Source organism: Peromyscus eremicus, chromosome 1, assembly GCF_949786415.1.
Source record: "Peromyscus eremicus chromosome 1, PerEre_H2_v1, whole genome shotgun sequence".
Taxonomy (NCBI): domain Eukaryota; kingdom Metazoa; phylum Chordata; class Mammalia; order Rodentia; family Cricetidae; genus Peromyscus; species Peromyscus eremicus.
The window spans coordinates 103449780-103470133 of record NC_081416.1 but is presented as its reverse complement, the minus strand read 5'-3'; the positions used below and the strand labels follow the sequence as shown (position 1 = coordinate 103470133).

Here is a 20354-nt window from a genome sequence, read left to right as displayed (position 1 = left end):
ATCTTCATGCCTGAGTCAGGTCAGCATTTCATGAAGATCTTTTTAAACCCTCCTAACAACTCCTCTGTCAGGCTCCAGACTCCATCTTCCTCTCCCTCCTACTTCTGTATCCATCGTCCAAGTTTGAGCGCTTACTATGTGTCAAGAGGTACAGTTGTTACCCCTGTTTTCCTAGTAGGAAATTTTTGAAGCTCAGAAAAGCAAAGTAGCCTGCCCAAGGTTGTAAGTGATGGGTCTAGGTTCAGAACCTAAGCCTGTCTGACTCCAAAGTCTCCATCTCAACTACTGCTTTTTGAGGCCGTGGTCCCCTTCTTCAGTCTCTGCCAGGCTGGGCCAAACTGTATATAAAGGCCCTTTGGACACAATAGTGGGTCATTGGGAGTTTGGGGGTGACTAGTAGTGGGCATCCTGGCATCATTTGAGTGTTGGTGTCTCCATTGTCAGGTTCGCCTGGAGTGGCCCACAGACTTAGCCATCAACCCAATGGATAATTCCCTCTATGTCCTCGACAACAATGTGGTCTTGCAAATCTCCGAAAACCACCAGGTGCGCATTGTTGCTGGGAGGCCTATGCACTGCCAGGTTCCTGGCATCGATCACTTCCTGCTGAGCAAGGTGGCCATCCACGCAACCCTGGAGTCAGCCACTGCTTTGGCTGTTTCACACAACGGAGTCCTGTATATCGCCGAGACGGATGAGAAAAAGGTTAACCGCGTCAGGCAGGTCACTACAAGTGGTGAGATCTCCCTGGTCGCTGGTGCCCCCAGTGGCTGTGACTGTAAAAACGATGCCAACTGTGATTGTTTCTCTGGAGACGATGGTTATGCCAAGGATGCAAAGCTGAATACTCCATCTTCTTTGGCTGTGTGTGCTGATGGGGAGCTCTACGTGGCCGACCTTGGAAACATCCGAATTCGGTTCATCCGTAAGAACAAGCCTTTCCTCAACACTCAGAACATGTATGAGCTATCCTCCCCTATCGACCAGGAGCTGTACCTCTTTGACACCAGTGGCAAGCATCTGTACACTCAGAGCCTGCCTACAGGAGACTACCTGTACAACTTTACTTACACAGGGGACGGCGACATCACACACATCACGGACAACAATGGCAACATGGTGAACGTCCGCCGAGATTCTACCGGGATGCCGCTCTGGCTGGTAGTCCCAGATGGCCAGGTGTACTGGGTAACCATGGGCACCAACAGTGCACTCAGAAGTGTGACCACACAAGGACACGAGCTGGCTATGATGACATACCACGGCAACTCGGGCCTCCTGGCAACCAAAAGCAATGAAAATGGGTGGACAACGTTTTATGAGTAAGTATCAAGATATGGTTGTGTTTTATGAGATGCATTGTGAGACTGAAGATGAATGAATTGACAGAGCGTAATTTTTCATGTATTCCATTTTAATTCAGGATTGGGGCTGAAAACTATTACCAGTGGTAGGTTATGCATGTTCATGTTCTGAGTGATTTGTCCTAAAAGGGAAATGGTATAGTGAGAAAGGTGTAAGCTTTGGACTCGTAGATGTGGGCTTTAATCCCAGCTCTCCCATGGGCTTAAATTCTCTAGGACTCACTTTCCACACCTGTAAAATGGATACAGTAGACACCCACTCACATTACCATGGGAACATGACGTAGACCAAAAGTACTTAAAGGGTTAATATCTTCATATAAACAGAGGTGATAATAGAAGGAACACATGGATGAACTTTCTACATCACTGAAGTTCCATTTTTTAAATTTTGGATGAACTTATGGCATCCATTGTATTCTCCCTTCTCAAACACATAAACATCACCTGGCCTTTTTTTTTTTTTTTTAGTAAGTCAAGTTCATTAAGGAATGATAAAATTGTCTATCCTGCTGTGCTACAGAAATAACTTCCAGAAGTGAGGACACAGAACCTTTCACCCCTAAATGAACTAAATGATTTTGAACTACTTGTTTATGTGCCTAATGGGTGAGGTGTGGCTGCCTCCCTTCTTGCTGCAGGGCTGTGGTTGTGCTCTCTGTGTTCAGGGGTAACAGAGTGCTCACTTCAAGTAACTGCTTCCTACTCTTCATACAAGAGAGGCGTCTCAAAGCAGTGCGGCCAGAGAGGCAGATGTTCAGTTCATTACAGTCCTAGGCAAAGCATTCATCTCACACATATATAGAAGACGGAGGTGCGGTTTTAATGAATGGGTCTTGTAACATCTCTTTTTCGATATGAGATTTTTTTTTAAGTTTCTCTTCTTGGTCATGTTCGAGACAGCTGAGCCTGCTGAAGATGTCAGCATTAGACAGGCCGCAGGAACCGGCAAAGAACTTAGTCTTGTTGAACATCAGCTATGTGCTAGAAACCCAGTCATTGAGCTAATCCTCACAGCAGTGGGGGTGACAGGTAATACTTTCTCTTTTACAAAAACTGAGGCCGAGAGAGACTCATTTGCAGCCTGTAATATAGTGAGAATACTATAGTGGATCCAATGGCGGGGGTTATAATTGATTTTTAAATATAATTTACACTAAAAAAAATGTCATAACCCTATGTACAAAGTTCACGAGCTAAATTCCTTTCTCCAAACAGGGGCCTTGTTAATTGCAAAGAAAAGACAAAGATCCAGGAAAATAGCAATTATCTTGATTAACTCATTGAAATGGAAATACACTAAATAATTCAATTTCCCCCACTGCCTGGTAGAAACTCCTTATACATTATTTAGCCAATACAGGGGTTTCTTTGTCAGAGCAAATCTGTTCACGCATTTAGTTCCCAAGGTCACTCCCTCAGATCCCAAACTGAATGCGAACACACCAATTCTACTATCACGCCCACCACCCCCGAAAACTAAAATCCTTTACTACACCTTCACCGGAAAAGGAGCCCTCCTTCCCCTTCTCCATGTAAATCACAGCCTCGGGTGATGGTGGTTTAATGATTATGCATGTGTATGAGTTCCTGTGAGTGCTTGGATGCGTTTGTATGAGCATATGTGTAGGGAGGCCAGAGAACAACCTCAGTCATCCTCAGGAATGCCATCCACCCCCTTTAAGACAAGGTGTGTCATTGGTCTGGGACTCAGAAATTAAGCTAGACACCTGGCCAAGCAGGCTTCCCGATCTGATGTTCTCCACCTCCCCAGTGCTGGGATAAAAGCATTCACTACCAGGCCCAGCATTTTTATGTGGACTCTGGATTCCAAACTTAGGGCCTCATATTTGTAAGGCGAACGCTTGACCAATTTACAATTGTATTTTTTAAATAACGTTTAAAACTTTTCAAATTCACTTTATGTCGGAGCAGAGGAGGAACACTGATCCCTGGCACAAACCAAAAGTGAAAGGGATCATGCTTACCATTAAAGGAAAACTCACTTTTATTTTTAGATCCTACTGTATACCACTCTCTTCTCCCAATATCTATCTATATAGCACCTAGGGTTTGCAAGTCCCTGGGCCTGACACAGAAATGCATTGACAAGGGTCTCCCCAGTCAGTAAGAAGTATCATTCATATAGTCTTCTTTACCTATGAACACACTAAGGCCCAGAGAAAGTACATAATAGCTTTCAATCGTGCAGTAGGTATAAAGCAGAGCATAGTCCCTGCTCCTCCTGCTATACTGGCCCAGCTCCCTATGTGCTTCCTGACTTACCTGCGTGGCCGGGATTAAAGCAGTGTTTTTAGGGGTAGTCTGAGGCATGGACTATCGATGAGATCAAATACAGGGGGTTCAGTGACATCTGCTGTTGCTGTTTGCAATAACACTGTGGCAGTGCCAGTAACTACAGGAGCAGCGTGCAAGGGAAGCAAGGAAAGCAGCAGAAAAATCGTTTTGATAGAGGGGGGAACCAGAAGTCAGGCGGGACGAGTAGAATCAAATGTCAAGTCTGAGAGTTCGAGGTATGAGCCAGGAAAATCGTCAGGTCCTGAGGGTATCCAAAATGGGCTAGAAAATGGGGTGTACTGTGGGCCCTGGCAAAGTGCTCCAGCTCAGATTGGAAACAAAGTGACGGTGTAAGACACCAGTTCTCACTAGACTGGACCCACGGAACCAAGGGCAGCCTGGGGGGCTCACACCGGAGTCTCCACCACACAGAGCTGTCGCTGTCTTCGGGCCATTCTGGGGATCGAAAGACTTGATAATCCCCCTTCTCTCTGTCTCTGCCTTGCTTTCACTCTGGGTATCCAGTCTCTGTCTCTCGGAGTCCCTGCCCTGCCCCCTTTCTCTGGGTGAGTCTGTCCTGCTGTTTCTCTGGGGCTCTATACCCTTCTCTGAGCTGCTGCTTCCCTCACTCTCTAGGTTTCTGCCCCCTTCTCTTTTACCTGTCCTCTTCTGCCTTTCCTTCTAAGTGTCTGTCTCTGTCTGCTTCTGACTGTTTCTCTCCGTCTCTCCCTCTTGGTCTTGGTCCCCTTCTCTCTAAGCTCCCCACACCTCTGTGTGTATCTGTCTGTCTGTCTTCTGTCTGCCTTTGTACGTCTCTTTCTGAGTCTGTCTGAAACTACATACAGACATGCATACGATACACATATGCATACATACAGACATAAATTCTGAAAGTGAAATTACTTAATAAATGATAAAACTACCTAGAAATCATTACAGCATATTTTAACCTGAATGAATAAAACAGAGTTTTGCTAATGAACCATTTGCTGAAGTCTAGTGTCTCCCTTTAGCATCATGAGGCAGCTTAGTGGATCCAAACCCAATGTGCATGCCTATGGTGTGGGCTGTTACTAAAACAAAGTTTTACGTTGGTTTTATCAATCTTCTTAACAGATTAAACAAGACATCTAATATGAACAGCATATACTTTAGAGAAACTTGTCTTAGAGTCTCCTGCTGTGGAGAGTCAAGGTTACTCGGGCCCCATGTCTGTTGGGAAAACCCTCCTAGAAGACGGCAATGCCGTCTTTGGCTCTGTGGAGGTGGTACCATTGCTTTCAGATTCAGCTCCTAGTCACACAGAACTTAATGGCAAAAAAAAAAAAGTTTTGATAAAGCCAGATGTGGTGGTACACACCTGTAATCCCAGTATTCATGAAGTTGAGGCAGTCTGGTCTACACACACAGTGAGTTCCAAGCCAACCTGTGCTACATAGCAGAACCCTGTCTAAAAAACGAAAAGCAAGCAAGGAAGGAAGCGGACAGAATGAGGCTGGTTCCAAAATTGACTTCCTGGGTGGGAGTGAGTCACAAATTTCCGCATGCTCCGCAAGGGGAGGTGGATCTACCCTCCCATAGTGCCCCATGACAACTCCTCTTATGATCACACTCGCATTAAATATGCGAGTCCCTTACTAATTCTTTACATTTATTTCTGCTTCGAGTTTAGGGCTTTGCCACCGCATAGGTGCTTATTAATTTTTATGAATGAAACGTAGATCCAGGAGGGAAGGGCGCTAAGAAGAGAGACACGTGAGAACACTAGATTCCAATCCTGGCTCCGGCATTATCAGTGCACCTGGCAGGACATAGAATTCAATTCACACAGTTCAAATAGAACACTTGGCTTTCAGTCTGGGCTTGAGAGATATGAGAGCTAAAAAGAGCATCCTTCCCAACTTTACAATGAAATAAGCCTGACAAGAGACAAATTCATGAGTTTTCCTCAACGCCTTTCTCTGCGGTCACAGGGCAAGCAACTGGCCCAAATCCAAGAACTCAACCTACAGAAAGGACAACGCTTAAGCTCCAGCTTGCCTGGGTAGACACAGCCAAACACCAGAGTAGCAGTTCAGCTAGAGCTGCAGAAATTGATGGGGGGAGTCCATGCCCTCTTCATGATCCACCCCACCCCTACTAACTACAATGGGGGCTTCTACACACACACACACACACACACACACACACACACACACACAGAAGAACTTGGGGAAGTGTCACTCACAATTGGCATGAGAGAGGGGCATGGCAGGTGCTAACAGGGATCACAGTACCTGCCCCCTTCACCCACACCTTTGTCACCTGGTCTCCCCTAAGGAGCAAAGGAAAACGGCACTTGCGCATCCTCCTTAGACACTGGTGAAAATCCATTTCAGCTCAATGAGAAACAGAGAGGAAGAGGACATAATAGCAACTGCTGAGAGAAGAGTGGGGCTAGGTCTCTAGCCCAGGGCTGCTACCTAAGAAGGGCCAGGAGCAGGGAACAGCTTGGGCACCCATGGGCACCTCCCCTGAAGCCCTGTCAGAACAATGGAGAATGCTCTCCTACATCCCGCAACTGCCTGAAATCTCGAAGCAAAACTAAGAGACAGAATACAGTAGAGAAAAGGGTAAGGAGTGGGCCAGCACACAGGAGACAGCCCTCGAAGACAGTACTAGGGAGAACCCAAAGCTGAAGGGGGAGTGACTTGGAGGCAGAGAAAAAAAGTCAAAAAAAAACAGCTCTGGCAAAGCAGTTTCTCAGTCAAATTATTGCTAGAAGAACTTAATGCCTGTGATGCATCAAGGCTAACCGTAGAAACAGTGAACTTCAAAGCCAGCCCTAATCCTAAAGCCATGACCTCACATACACTCACGAATGACCTCACAGGAGGAAATTCACCGCAGTTTCTACTGTACTACACAAGGTGTCACATTTTACAACTGACCGTGCAAAAAGACAAGAAAAGCAAAAAGCGTAGTCATCAGTCCCACATTCAGGTATGACACAGATGTTGAAAATCCCTTTCAGGGCATTTAAAACAACTGTAATTATATTAACAGCTCTAATGGAAAAGGTGGGCAGCAGGGCAAGATCAGATGGACAATTTCAGCAGAAATGTGGGAGAAAAAGTATCAAATGGAAACGCTAAAAATGAGAAACATGGCCGCAGAGATAAAGAATGCCTTTGATGGGCCCACAGCTCTTGATGATGGCGTGACACAGCTAAGGAAAGAAGTCAGGTCAATAGAAATTGCCCAGACTAACAGAGTGGGACATTCGAGAGCTGTGGGAGAATATCAAATGGCCAAATGTACATGTCATAGAAGTCTAGAAAAGAGAAAATAGTCAGAAGAAATACTTGAGCAAATAATGACCAAGAAGTATTCATAATTAATAGTGGGCTGTAGTCCAAAAATGGACCAGGCAAATATGCAGTACCAGGCAAAATATGCATACACACACATACTTATACAGGCAGAAACCTCTAAGAATATCACATTCAAACTATGAAATTGTTTAAAAGGAGGAATCTTCTGAAAACAGCCCAAATAGGGGGGTGGGATATTTTATAAGAGGAAAAAAAATGATAAGAACAATAGCAAATTCTCACCAGAACCCACTCAAACTAAAAGACAGAAGTGCAAAAAGAAAAATAAAAACAAGTATCTGTCCATGGAGACGTGATTCCAAAAATGGCATTTGGATGAAGGCGTCTAGAGGGACAGGGAAGGATAAGGGATCACCAAAAGGGGCTGAGACCCACAGGCACTAAGAAGAACAAACGGCCATTACCAGCCTTCAGGACAAGTCCCTGAAGTTGTAGCCGTGGGAAAAGACCTAAAAGAAGCTGCCATCGGTGCAGCTGTGAAAGGGAGAAACTGAAGGAAACCATGTCCTGATCTCACCTCTTTCCAGTGCCTACTGCTGACTTGACCCTAGTGAAGCGAACCAGGGGAGGTGCCCACTGTGCAGTCTACAGTGCCGGCCTCTCAGAGAACAAAGAATGGCAAGGGATAGCTCTAGGAGCGAGCAGCACAGTCCACAAAGACACTGACTGGCTCCGCGGCATGGTCCATGTAAGAGGGAGAGCCAGGATCCTATCCCTGCTGGATGTGACTCCTCAGTGCTCTCCCACAAGACACCTGGCCTTGGAACAGGGCCAGTGGGCTTATGATAAGGTCTGCAGATCTGAATGCTAGAATTCATTGTTGGGACTCAAGCTTGCAGTAAATACTCAGTACAAGTCATGACTGTAAAATCCAGAAAGTACTCTGGCTCTGCCTGGCCTTAGAAATGCCCAGTGATGTGATGTCATCCATTACAGTGACCAGAGGTCAAGGGAACTACCGTGATAGCTGGCTTTGAATTCTAATTATTTACAAACGACAGAGTGACCAGATCTTTTGCTGGTGACATTGGTATTTAGAATCATTACAGATGTAAGTCTTAAAAATCACATCTTTGTTATCCAACCGAAAAGTCAAGAGCAGCAAAAGTTGTGTATCACGGAGGCAATTTGGCATTTTCCTCACTCGCTGCACGTAGCGAGTGGCTAGCAAGGAAGTATGCAGTGTGAAGAAAGCCTTGCAGCGTGTGGGAAGGTACCCTTTAGCGGTTCTCTTCTGAAAGCCAAGTTCATGGCAGCTCCATGAATCTTTTATGTGTTTTCTTTCACTGTGCTGTAAAGATGCTTCGGAAAACTGGTGTGAAAAAAAAGTCAGTGGAAAGACATGGTGGCAAGCCAATCATCTGGCCATCTTTACCTCCCCCTCTCCAACGGGGACGTGCCTCTGCAGCAAAGTGAGCTGCAGCCGGAGCCAAGCAGAACATCTTGAAAACTGTCAGTCTTCTTGACCCACTTGAGACTTCCAAACAGGATTTTTTTCCCCCTTTAAAGCAGAGATGAACACAAAGGTTTTTTTTTCTTTATCTGAAACAGCATCGTTTTTATGGAAAGTTTGGTAAAAAAACACAATCTTTACTGTCAAGCAGGCCTGATTTTGAATATGTATCCTTCTATGAGCTGTGTCATTTTAGGCAAGTTGTTCATCCTCTCTGACCTCCATCATTGCCATTTGTAAAGTGACAGTAATAATCCCTACCCTGAAAGATGCTAAAAAAAAAAAAAAAAGTGACACTTGATACCTGAAAAGCACTCTGAACATTTGTAAGCTCTTCTTTCTTCATATAGAGGGGGATCTAAAATATATGATGGTTTTCCGTCAGACCAAAAAGATCAACAAAAACAGCTAGCATTCTCTTATCCAGTCAGTGAACATCGCAGAGCAGTACCTTCATGCTCAGTCTCTTCTAAACATTGAGAATACCAACCAAGTCCTTGCCCTCATGAATCTTACATTCCAATATGAGGAGGCAGGTAAATAAGATAGTGAATATAGATAGAGGATACAGAACTATAATGTGGTAGAGATGGGGGGTCTGTTTTAGATGCAGTCAAGGACGACCTCACTGTGAAGTTAGGGTATTTGAACTGAAACACAATATAAAAGGAACTAGCTGTGTCAGTATGAAAAGGAAGAAATCAATCTCTACAAAAGAAACAGCACCCCAGCATAACACTTGGGCATAGCATGTTTGGGACAGAAGCATAGTGAATCCAACATAGATCAGAAGAGCAATTTTCTATGCAAAGGCAGAAAGAGAAACAGGAAGGAGTCAAGTCGCACAGCCAACCCTCATTCACATTCTTAAGCACTCCGAGTTCTAGGCATTCAGCCATGACCAGTCGAATCCCTCCCTTTAGGAACCAACATTCCACTGAGGACAGTCTCCTAGGATACTGAAGGCCCTAGTAAGAAGTTCACATCCACAGGAAATGCATCACCATTTTTGGTCCTCACTGTGTATTTTTCTCCCTCATGGAGGAGGAAGCGTAGCTGCCGAGGTTATGCCATGAGGCTGACTGCATTACCACTGGTTGTGGTGAGGCCTAAAGGTTAGGAGGGAACAGAGCTGAGTGTTGTCCTCCAGGTTCACCTCTGTCAAGGATAGAGATGGGACCCCCACCCCAGACTATGCCATCTCTCCTGGTTTGGAAGAAGACACATCAGTGCTTTGGGAGTTTTTGTAGTAGAAAGCATATCTGTCATCCCATCACCTGTGGTAGAGACAGAAGGATTCTCAGCTGCACAGTTAGCTCAAAGCCAGCCTTGGGTACACTAGACACTGTCTCAAAAAACATACCAAATCAACAAACAAAAAAAGCCCTGATAATCGGAATTAAGATAATGTCCCAACATCACCCAAACAGACCCAGGGCTCAAAGCAGCCACCTGGAACCTAAGTAACTCAGAGAACTGTCTTTCCCTGATCCCTCTACCCTGCCTCAGGAGATCTCAGCAGGTCTGTGGGGGTCCTGCAGAGGCAGCCCAAAGGGCAGAGGGCTCAGGGCCCGGAGGATGGATGGGAGGCTCCAGTTCTTCCCACAGAGGGAAAGGAACAGTGCTCTGATGGGATAATCACAGGTATTGATCAGGAGGCTGGAAGATCCATCGGCATTTCTCAAGCTCTGGGAGATACTGAAATTAATGAATAGGAGACAAAAATTTATAAATTGGCTGTTCCATTTGATGTTCATTTAATTAAGACATTCAGTCCTTCTAATGGAATATGTGAAGAGTGGAAATTACTGGGTTTGGGCTGTCGCATGTAAAATGAAAACCAGATCTTGAAGGCACAGGGCCTTTTCATTGTATCTTCCTCTGGCTCGATTTAATTATGCAGTACAAGCCACCTTCCATAATAATTACAATTGTCTGCCTTGATACAAAGCCTCTTTCTGTTTGGAGAAACGCTCGGGGGAGAAGCCTGGGGAGACTGCTAAAGTATCATTTAATGAGAGTGGTTGCCTCTAGATTTGTGCTTTCAGCAGTTTATCGTGCACCTACTGTGTGCTCAGGTCTGCCAAGTCCTACAGGAGGCAGTGTGTGAATGAACCATGGTCTCTTTCTCCCCATGCCCACTTCTGTGTCCATGTATTCGTTCGTTTTTGACTGTTTTCTTGATGTCTGTCCCAAATGATACTGAAGCAGGGATGAAGTGGGAGTCAGCACCCCTGGATCACCATGGTAGCAGGTGACAGAAGCCAGGTGGTGTGAGCCCAGACTCTCAGCCTAGTGTTCTAACTCCACAGGGCTGTCTTGACCTGGAGCACTCATAGTCCCAAGAGAGAACCAACTTGTACACCCGTCTTCCAAAACATTCTAGAGGAAAGCAATGCCCTTTCCATGCTGGGCTGCCGGCATGGCAAGGATATCTTTCCTGCCATGCGGACTAAGAAAGAAAGATTCAGATAAGTGATCCATTTTCCTGCTAGCTATCAGCAGGTAAAGTCGCATCTAGGAAACTATGTCAAACCCTGGATAAGGAGACTGTATTTGGAGCCCAATTTGGAGACTGGGGAGTAGATCTGACTGGAAAGAAAAGGCAGAGCGTGCAAAGCCACAGCCCGAGCCCAGCTGTCACACTGTTCTGCTTTGTGGTCACAGCAACAAGGATCAAAATTCACTTGGAAAAGGAATAGGTTTCATTGGTTTACACATCCACATCACAGTCCATCACTGAGGGAAGTCGACAGAAACCTGGAGGTGGGAACTCAAGCAGAGACTATGGAGGAGTGCTTCTTACTAGCTGGATCCCTCTGGGTAGCACAGCTAGCTTTCTTATGCAGCTCATGCCCATCTGCCTAGGGAATGGCACCACCCGCAGGGGCCCTCCTACCTCAATTCGCAATTAAGAAAATGCTCCCATAGATGTGATCACGTGATCACGGGCCAGTCTGATCAAGGCAACTCTTTCATCGAGGTTTCCTCTTTCCGGGTGACTCTGTGTCAGTTTGACAGCTGAAGCTAACCATGGCATGCACCATCACACTTCTGTCACTAAGTGCCACCCTTTGGTTTCTAGGTATGACAGCTTTGGTCGCCTGACAAATGTGACCTTTCCAACTGGCCAGGTGAGCAGCTTCCGAAGCGATACAGACAGCTCAGTACACGTGCAGGTAGAGACCTCCAGCAAGGATGACGTCACCATAACCACCAACCTGTCTGCCTCGGGTGCCTTCTACACTCTGTTGCAAGGTAAGTCGGCCAGGGCCTGGGGCCTTTGAGACCCAGAGGTGAAGACCCCTTTGGAGGAAGATGACCAGGGGAGTAAGCTACTACAGTAGCTGTCCAAGACCAAGAAAGACCCCCCTCTTGGTTTTTCTCTGTCCTGCCACCTCATTTGCAAAACACACCAGGCAGAGACCTGTAAAATGTCTCCCAGATGCTAGGGAGTGATTTTTCATTGTCCCGTCCTATTATCCTCAGAACAAAGGGGAGAGAATCCATTAGCTGTTAATCCAGGTGACCTCCTCCTCTGCTGTGGTAATGGCTCCCAGATTAAAAACCTTTCCTCTCACACTGGTGCAAGGGAGACAAAGGATGTGAGTAATTACACCTAATCGCAGCGTGGAGAAATCCTTCCAGGAGCCCAGGACAGGTTTGTGCCTCTGCTAGGACTCCACAGGAAAGAGACCCTTCCATGCACCCATCAGTTAATCCCAGATATGGATTGGGATTTTAGCTTCAGGTAAATGACAGTGAGAAAATCTTGCTGTGGATCCCCTGTCTAGACTGTTCCCATGGGAAGTGGTGACCCCAGGGTATGAACTCAAAAGCAAAGCTAACATCACTTAAGAAAGCCCTGGCTGCCTTTTCCCTTTCTTCCCTGGCTTGAGGCTCTCCCAAAGCCTTGGCATCGAATAGTAAAAGGAGCTTTGCACTGTGCATCCAAGGTCCAGCTCTCTCTCTCTCTCTCTCTCTCTCTCTCTCTCTCTCTCTCTCTCTCTCTCTCTCTCTCTCTCTCCTGCCTTCTCATACCTCAGCCCTTGCGTCTCTTCTCCAGGGAAAGAGAGCATGGTGAAGGGGTGTTGGGTAGTGTGGAGTCCCTGAGTGGACCTGGGGCACCTGTACCTGCTGTCCAATGCAAGTTCCCAACTAGATGAACTGGAGGGAGTCAACTCTTCTTCCCTGAGCCTGTTTTTGTGATCTTAGAAATGAGGCTGCATTATAAGATCTGCCTCACAGAGTTACCTAGACATATTGTAGACAGCATTTGTAAAGTGACCAGCATGGGCCAAGTATTCTGAGCACAGAGTATTGCTCAGAAAATACTTGCTGGATTAACTCATTAATTAGTAAGCAGTTGAATTTACCACAAGGAAACAAATGTTTGTTTGCATTACTGCTTTTGTTCCCACACATAGCTTTCCTCTTTCAAAAAGCTGGATGAAAAATAGACGTTATTGAAGAAAGAGAGATCATGTCCAGGAATTTCTTTCTTTAACAAGGAGTTGGGACACACCGTGGGGTTTATGCTAAGGCAGGATTATTGCCAAGAGAAGTTGCCAGACCCCATCTGATGAGAACTCTGCCCGAACTAGGACAGCAAAGCCAATGACTGTTAAGATGTGTGACCATCAGCCTACCTTCTGCCCTCAAGAATTGTTGCATCTGCCTACTTTATACTGCTAAGCCTGCTTTAATAAATTTTTACATTTGGGCAACTTTTTTAAAATTCAAAAGTGCCACATTTCTCAGTTTTAAAATGTACCACCATTTAATCACGGCTTTTCAGGGGAGGGGAATAAAAGCACAACGTTCAGCATACGTGCCTAGATTGTAAGACACACCCCAATTCCAGAAACATCGGGACGTAAAGGGGAAAAGCACATCCTAGAGTACAAGGACACGGTATCTATTTTCCGCCTGGTACCCCTGCAAGTTGCCCGTCTGTTCCATGTCCCAGGCTCGGGGGCTCAGCCCAGCAGCCATCTCAGGAGAGTCTTCGGAAGAAGCTCTTTGAATTTCATCTCAGGTCCGAACGAGGAATAATGAGAAGTCGCTGCTAATGAGTAGCAGCCTTGGGCAGTCACAGCCCATATTAACTAGGATCGTGAGAGATGGACCTCCCCACATGCTGGTCCGTCCAAAGTCAACAGTAATAGACACATGTGCATTCAGCAAGGAGAAGCTTTACGAGATAAATTGACACAGGCGTTTCCACTCTTCGAGTGGAAGCAAAATACAGATTGTCAGTGAATGATGCGTAGCAACACTGAGGCAGATTTTAGAATCCCTGTGAGCGATAAAGTGTGGAAAGATGGAGTGGGGAGGCGAAGGGAAGACCTAATTTGATGTCACTCTAGTGGGGAAGATTCAGTGAGCGTTTCCCATGAAAAACTACATCTTTTTAAAAAGATATATTTATTTTGTTTTATGTGAATGAGAATTTTGCCTGCAGTTATAAATGTGCACCACATTCAAATCTGGTGCCCATGGAAGCCAAAAGAGGAGATCAGATAGATCCCCTGGAGCTGGAGTTACAGACGGTTGTGAGTTACAGATGGGTGCTAGGAATCAAACACGGGTCCTCTGCAAGAGCAGCAAATGTCTTAACCACAGATCCCTCTCTCTCTAATTCCCAGCACTATATTTTACATAGCCTGGGACGTACCTAATTTAATCCACCAAATACTCACTGAGCAGATACAATAATAATGCTAGCTATCACATTTTGAACACTTACCAACTAGAAAGGATATATGACCACTTGTGTCGAACTTCTTTCACTTAGTAATATTGACAATACATTTTCTTACAGTGTTATTTGTAGTTGGAAAAACCTGAAACAAATTAAATATCTATTTGGTGCTGTTAAATAAATTGAATTGCCATATAATGGAAGACTGTAGTTATTATTTCAAATATTTATTAAAAATATTTAACGGCATGATACGATGCATCAGCTGATGAAAAACTCCATAGTAACTATTTGACTCTGTAAATGCATTAGGAAATATTGTGAATTCTACAAACATACAAAATATTTCCAATGGTTTTGAGTGGTGGGCTTATGCATAGTCTCCGTATATCTTCCTAGTTTTCTTCAGTGACAATGTATTGCTTCTATAGTTGGGGGACACATTCAGACCCCGTCCTAGCCTCCATCTTCCCTCCTCTTCAGCATCTTTGCTCTCCTGTCCTTCAGACCAAGTCCGGAACAGCTACTACATCGGGGCCGATGGCTCCCTGCGCCTGCTGCTAGCCAATGGCATGGAAGTGGCTCTGCAGACCGAGCCCCACCTGCTGGCTGGCACTGTCAACCCCACTGTGGGCAAGAGGAACGTCACACTACCCATCGACAATGGCCTCAACCTGGTGGAATGGCGCCAGCGCAAGGAGCAGGCCCGTGGTCAGGTCACAGTGTTCGGGCGCCGTCTGCGGGTGAGCAGAATCTTGCAAGCACTAATCTGGTGGGGGTATATTTAGAGACCCAGATTCCATCTTTTAAACTCCCCCTGAAACCTCAGTTTCCTCATCTGCCAAAGGGAGACCTGAGACCATGAACCACATGTAACAAAAGGCTGTGAAACATCTTTTTCAGTTTTGACTTCCGGGAACATGGCTGGCTTTGGGGTTGAGTCTGGGCTGAGTTTCCAGCTTATTTTATTCCATGACTGAACGTGGGCATGTCAGTCATCTTAGAGCCCCAGTTTCAGCCACTGGAAGATAAAGCCCATTTTACATACTGTTTCAGGGATTAGCAGTGGCATGCCCAGTGTCTCCCACAGAGCCTGGCACACATCAGGAATCAGTGGTGTCCTTATTGCTGTGGTGTTGCTGTCACTGCTAGTATGTCCCCAAGTTTTAGAAAATAAGCCACATTTGATCAAAAGGACTAAGTATGGTGGCAGGAAGATCACAAGTTCAAGGCCATCCTGCCTCTGTACCAAGTCCCTGCCCATCAGGATGACCTTGCCATAGCTGTCACTGTTGAGAGAGGAGTTCCTGGTGTTAAGGGTGGAGGTCTGGTATTTTAGCATTTTTCAGGATGTGGAGCCCTGAGCACCTTGTCTGCTCCTCCCCACCCCCACCCCCATGTTTCTGTTGAGTGAAACTTGGGCCCAGCACTCACTGTAGCCTTCCCTCTCCCCCAGTTTCAAAAAGCAAAGGGTCCGTTAAAGGGCATTAAAGCAGGAGGAGGATATGGATGAGCACTTGCCTAGCAGGGTTGTAAAGCGTGGTAAAGAGGAAACCAGAGTTAAGAGGACCTGGAGCTTCAGTTCAGTGGTTGAGTATTTATCCAGCAGATTGCCCAGCAATGCGCACTACAAAGCAGAAGCCAAGGGCCGCAGAGGGGGACAGCTGGTGACCTGGGCCTGGCTTTCTGCCCAGTACCTCCTAGAACACAGGTGCTCAGTGGACAGCTGCTGAGCTGAAGTGAGCCACATAAATCCTCAGAGCAACAGTGGCCTCTCGAATCCCCCCTGCCTTGCAACCAAGAAAGTTTATATACATGTTCCCATCTTCTACATGGGGCAAAGTCCAGAAGATAAGTAGTTGTTTCAGACTCATAAAACTAGATGGTTGTAAATCCTGGGGAATAGAGCCACATCAGAAGCACAACAGTTAAGTAACTTATCCAATAGCAGAACCTAGAGCCTCCCCGCCCCCCAAACCAGGCTTCCTTTGCACCCTCAACAGCCAAGAACTCTGTAGCTAGCTAGCTAATGTGGAAACCTGCCTCCTACTAGTTCCTGTGGAAGGCCTAGCTGTCTTTGTTCCCTGCCACCATCTGTGGTCTCACTAAACCCTCATCTGCATTCTCAAGAGCCCTTCAATGCACATCTGAGGCCAGGTGCCAAATGGGAAGTTTGACCTAGGTTGGATTCCTGCTGGGCCTCGTGTGTAGCCTCCAGCAACTCCTCTGGGCCTAAACTTCCTCTGCAGATGCAGGAGATGATGTATTCAAAGCACCTAGCCCAGGGCTGCAGATCCCAGGTGCTCAGTAAAGGGCAGTGATTAGTGCTATTAGGAGTTTCTCTCTACCGTGTGAACACAACCAGAAGTTTCCCAGGCTTTAATTGGTCCCTCTCCCAGCCGGAGATAGATGATACTCTAGTCGGGTGGTCACATCTCTGCTTCCTCCCAAAAATAAATGGCCACCCACAGCGGCAGTGTGTGGAATGAGAATGTTAGCCGGGTGTGCCTCCCCATAATGGAGCTCATTTTTTATACAGCTGGGAATTTTTTTTAATAAAGAAAGATGTAAAATAATCTCATTGCCGCCACTGCGGAGCACAGGAAACACAAGGTGCTTCCCCCAGTGAACTGCGAGACTCAGTTTTATTAATTTTCTCACTAAGGTATAGATCCCCTTCTTCACTAGGGTCCTGGGGGGTGGGGGAGGCTATCTAGGTGGCACCAACACTGGGGGTATAAAAGGATCTCCCAAAGGGTGCTTTTCAAAGGTGAGCGCCATTGTCAGCAATGTGGCCCCCTCTCTTCCTGTTCCCTCTCTGCAAAGAACACGGGTTGAGCCTCCAAACACCTCTGATTTTTCTCGGGAATTGTCTGCCACACGGTTTTTGCTTCTACAATTGTGTTTGATTACCCTAGGGAAGGCAAGCTTATTATAACCAGGCCATCACAGCTGAAACTGTCTCAGCATCATCATTATAAATCCTTATTTTCGGGGCCTTGACATCTGTATGGGAGAGTGGGGAAGACACACACACCTCTCCTTCCTCTAGGACCGACATGATCATGTGCTGTCATTTAGTAGACGTAATTATAGCCATTTATCCGGAGCCTTCTATGCACCTAGCAGTCCCCTGGTGATTTACTCCTGAGTCTAAGAGTATACGCAGGAAGAACCTGAGTCCCTGAGAAGTAAAGGCACTTGACCAAGGTCACACAGAAAAGCTAGTCACACAGTCAAGGTTGAAATTCAGATTTAATCCTGACACCTGCCTATACCAAAACCCTCTACTAAATATACAGATCCCCAAAGGACCTTTGACTTCCACAAGCCACACATGCCATTTTACATCGTGTGACCTAATTACCTACTTTCCTCTTGGGTCTTCCTGCTTGTCAAACTTACTGCATGACAAGTAGAAGAGACAGCAAAGGTGCCCCTGTGCCCTGTCAGGCCGGCACCCCTCCCCACCCCCAGCGGGAAGCCTTAGCTTTGAAGAACCTGCTAACATTTGGGGACAGACTGTGCCTAGGGGTCAAATCCAGGGGCTCCAGAGCACATTTCCGTATTAAAATATGGAGCAGGAGAGCTGGGGAAATGGCTAATGAGTAAGGTGCTTGGCAGCCTGAATTTATTCCTCTGAACCCCTGTGGAGGGGGCACAAAAAACCGACATGGGGGTACATGTTTGTAATCCTAGCTCTGGGACGGCACAGAGGGTGGACCCCTGGGGTTCGCTGAGCAGCCAGCCTAGCCTAAATAGAAAGTTCCAGGTCCTTGTGTATCCCCACTCATACCTCTGTACTCTTACACACACAGAGAGCTAGCTCCAACTTGCAGCTTCCTCTGTGGGAGTCTGTATTTCCGACTCAAAAAGGACACTGAGTTGGTGGTGGCCTGACAGACCTCAGGGAGGCTATAGAGATGGGGCTCCTGATCCCGGAGCAAAAGCAAAGTATTGTAGAGTTAAGACTGGTTCCAACCAGACTACAAGAGAAACCACTGGAGATGTGATGCTCCTGCCTCCCAGCCACCTCTGAGGAGAAACAGGAGGAGATGTCTTGGGAGACAGCAGATGACCCAGAAGCCTTGACTGTGGGCAAAGGCAGGAGAGACCCAAAAAGTAGCAAGTATAGAGCCCCAGGAATGCTAGGGCTTGCTCAGAAAACCATCAAGTATCTATTGCACTAGTGAGAGTGAAATCCACAGATCTGCCGCTTCCCTGGGCTTGGTGACCTTGGAATCCAACACAGCACAGCGTGGGGCACAGAGCATGTGGGTCAGGTGTTGATTTGTCAGGTCCATTTGGGAGTTCTGTTTTTAGGATGGAGCTAAGAAAGATCTGACTTCCTCCTCCTCCTCCTCCTCCTCCTCCTCCTCCTCCTCCTCCTCTTCCTCCTCCTCCTTCTCCTCCTCCCCCTCCTCCTCCCCTTCTTCCTCCTTCTCCTCTTCCTCCTCTTCTTCTTTTAATTAAGTCCTATTGATATATCATATGATAAAACCATGTGCCTTCTTTGGCCAGAGATACTGTGTGTTCATCACCCATGCTATCTTTATTTTTACAACAGGCCAACGAAGTGTATTGTTTTCTATTGTACAGATAAGGAAACCTCAAAGAGCTAACAGATGGTAGAGTGAGGTTTGATGCCCACAACCTGTACTGCCTTCTCTTCTCAGGAGCTCAACACAGTTAGCGGTTGGTTCTCAGAGCCAGGTCCCCGATGTCCACATCATAGTCTCTCGCTTTCTTAACTTTTTCCCAGGTTCACAACCGAAACCTCTTGTCTCTGGACTTTGACCGTGTAACACGCACAGAGAAGATCTATGATGACCACCGCAAATTCACCCTTCGGATCCTGTATGACCAGGCAGGGAGGCCTAGCCTCTGGTCACCTAGCAGCAGGCTGAATGGTGTTAATGTAACCTACTCCCCTGGGGGTCACATTGCCGGAATCCAAAGGGGTATCATGTCTGAGAGAATGGAATATGACCAGGCAGGGCGCATCACATCCCGGATCTTTGCAGATGGGAAGGTGTGGAGCTACACATACTTAGAGAAGGTAGGTATCTGTCTCCCTCCGTCAATGGCCTTGATGCATAGAAGTCTGATCATTGTGGCTTTATTTTTTAAGATGGGTACCGCTACACTACTCAAGGTAGACTTGAACTCCTGGGCTCCTAGACTGATCTTCCTGCCTTGGCCTCCTGAATAGCTGAAGGCATTTACGACTAAACCGGCTTTCATCATTGCTCCCCATGGCCAAGCCTAACCTGCTGACCTCAGGGGGATAAATCTGACTGTTGAGGTTTCCAAAGGGGGAGATGCCCGTTTTCCAAAAGGAAAGGGGGTCCCAGGAGGTATCTGGATGGGTTTAGTGTAGTGAGCAGGAGGTCCCTAGGCCAGGAAAACATGAAAGCCTTGCTGATGGAGAAGAGCAGGCCCATCCTAGCTGGACTCTGAAGCAAGATTTTCATAGTGTGATTCAGGAGGGTGCTGACACAGGACGGGTTCCTGCTCCCCGGATCATCACACATAGGGCAACCTCACACTAGAGATCCAAGCAGAAGCCTGGAGGTCAGATCGGAGGCAAACTTAATCCCTTGCTGCTAATATCAGTTGTAGGCCTACCAAATCCCTTCCACTTTGGGTCAGGATTCACTTCATTCAGAAACTAGGAATCAAAAATGACCTAAATCCTACTAGATGTGGAACAAGGATGACCAGAATGCTACTCACAACACCAGGGAGGCTACCTGGAAAACAGAACCCCAAGAAAGACACGGGGATCGCCCAATGATGGAGAAATAGATGAGATCTACATGAACAGCCTGGACGTGGGTGGGGGTAATGAAGGGCGAGGGTCAAGGGAAAGAGAGCTTGGGGGAGCGGGAGATCCCTGCTGGATCAACAACAGAGAGGGAGAACAAGGAATAGGAGACCATGGTAAATGAAGACCACATGAGAATAGGAAGAAGCAAAGTGCTAGAGAGGCCCACAGAAATCCACAAAGATGCCCCCACAATAGACTGCTGGCAATGGTCGAGAGACAGCCCGAACTGACCTACTCTGGTGATAGGATGGCCAAACACCCTAATTGTCGTGCTAGAAACCCCATCCAATGACTGAGGGATCTGGATGCAGAGATCCATGGCCAGGCCCCG

General features: G+C 46.6%; 1 protein-coding gene across 1 annotated transcript in view; it reads left to right on the top strand.

Annotated features, from left to right (window-relative positions):
* Nucleotides 1-20354, top strand: part of Tenm4 (teneurin transmembrane protein 4) — a 275039-nt gene that overhangs the window by 240834 nt on the left and 13851 nt on the right. Inside the window, exons 21-24 of the mRNA XM_059271229.1 lie at nucleotides 445-1322; nucleotides 11575-11747; nucleotides 14701-14936; nucleotides 18956-19252. Coding sequence (XP_059127212.1) covers nucleotides 445-1322; nucleotides 11575-11747; nucleotides 14701-14936; nucleotides 18956-19252 — 1584 coding nt within the window. The remainder of the gene's footprint in view (nucleotides 1-444; nucleotides 1323-11574; nucleotides 11748-14700; nucleotides 14937-18955; nucleotides 19253-20354) is intronic.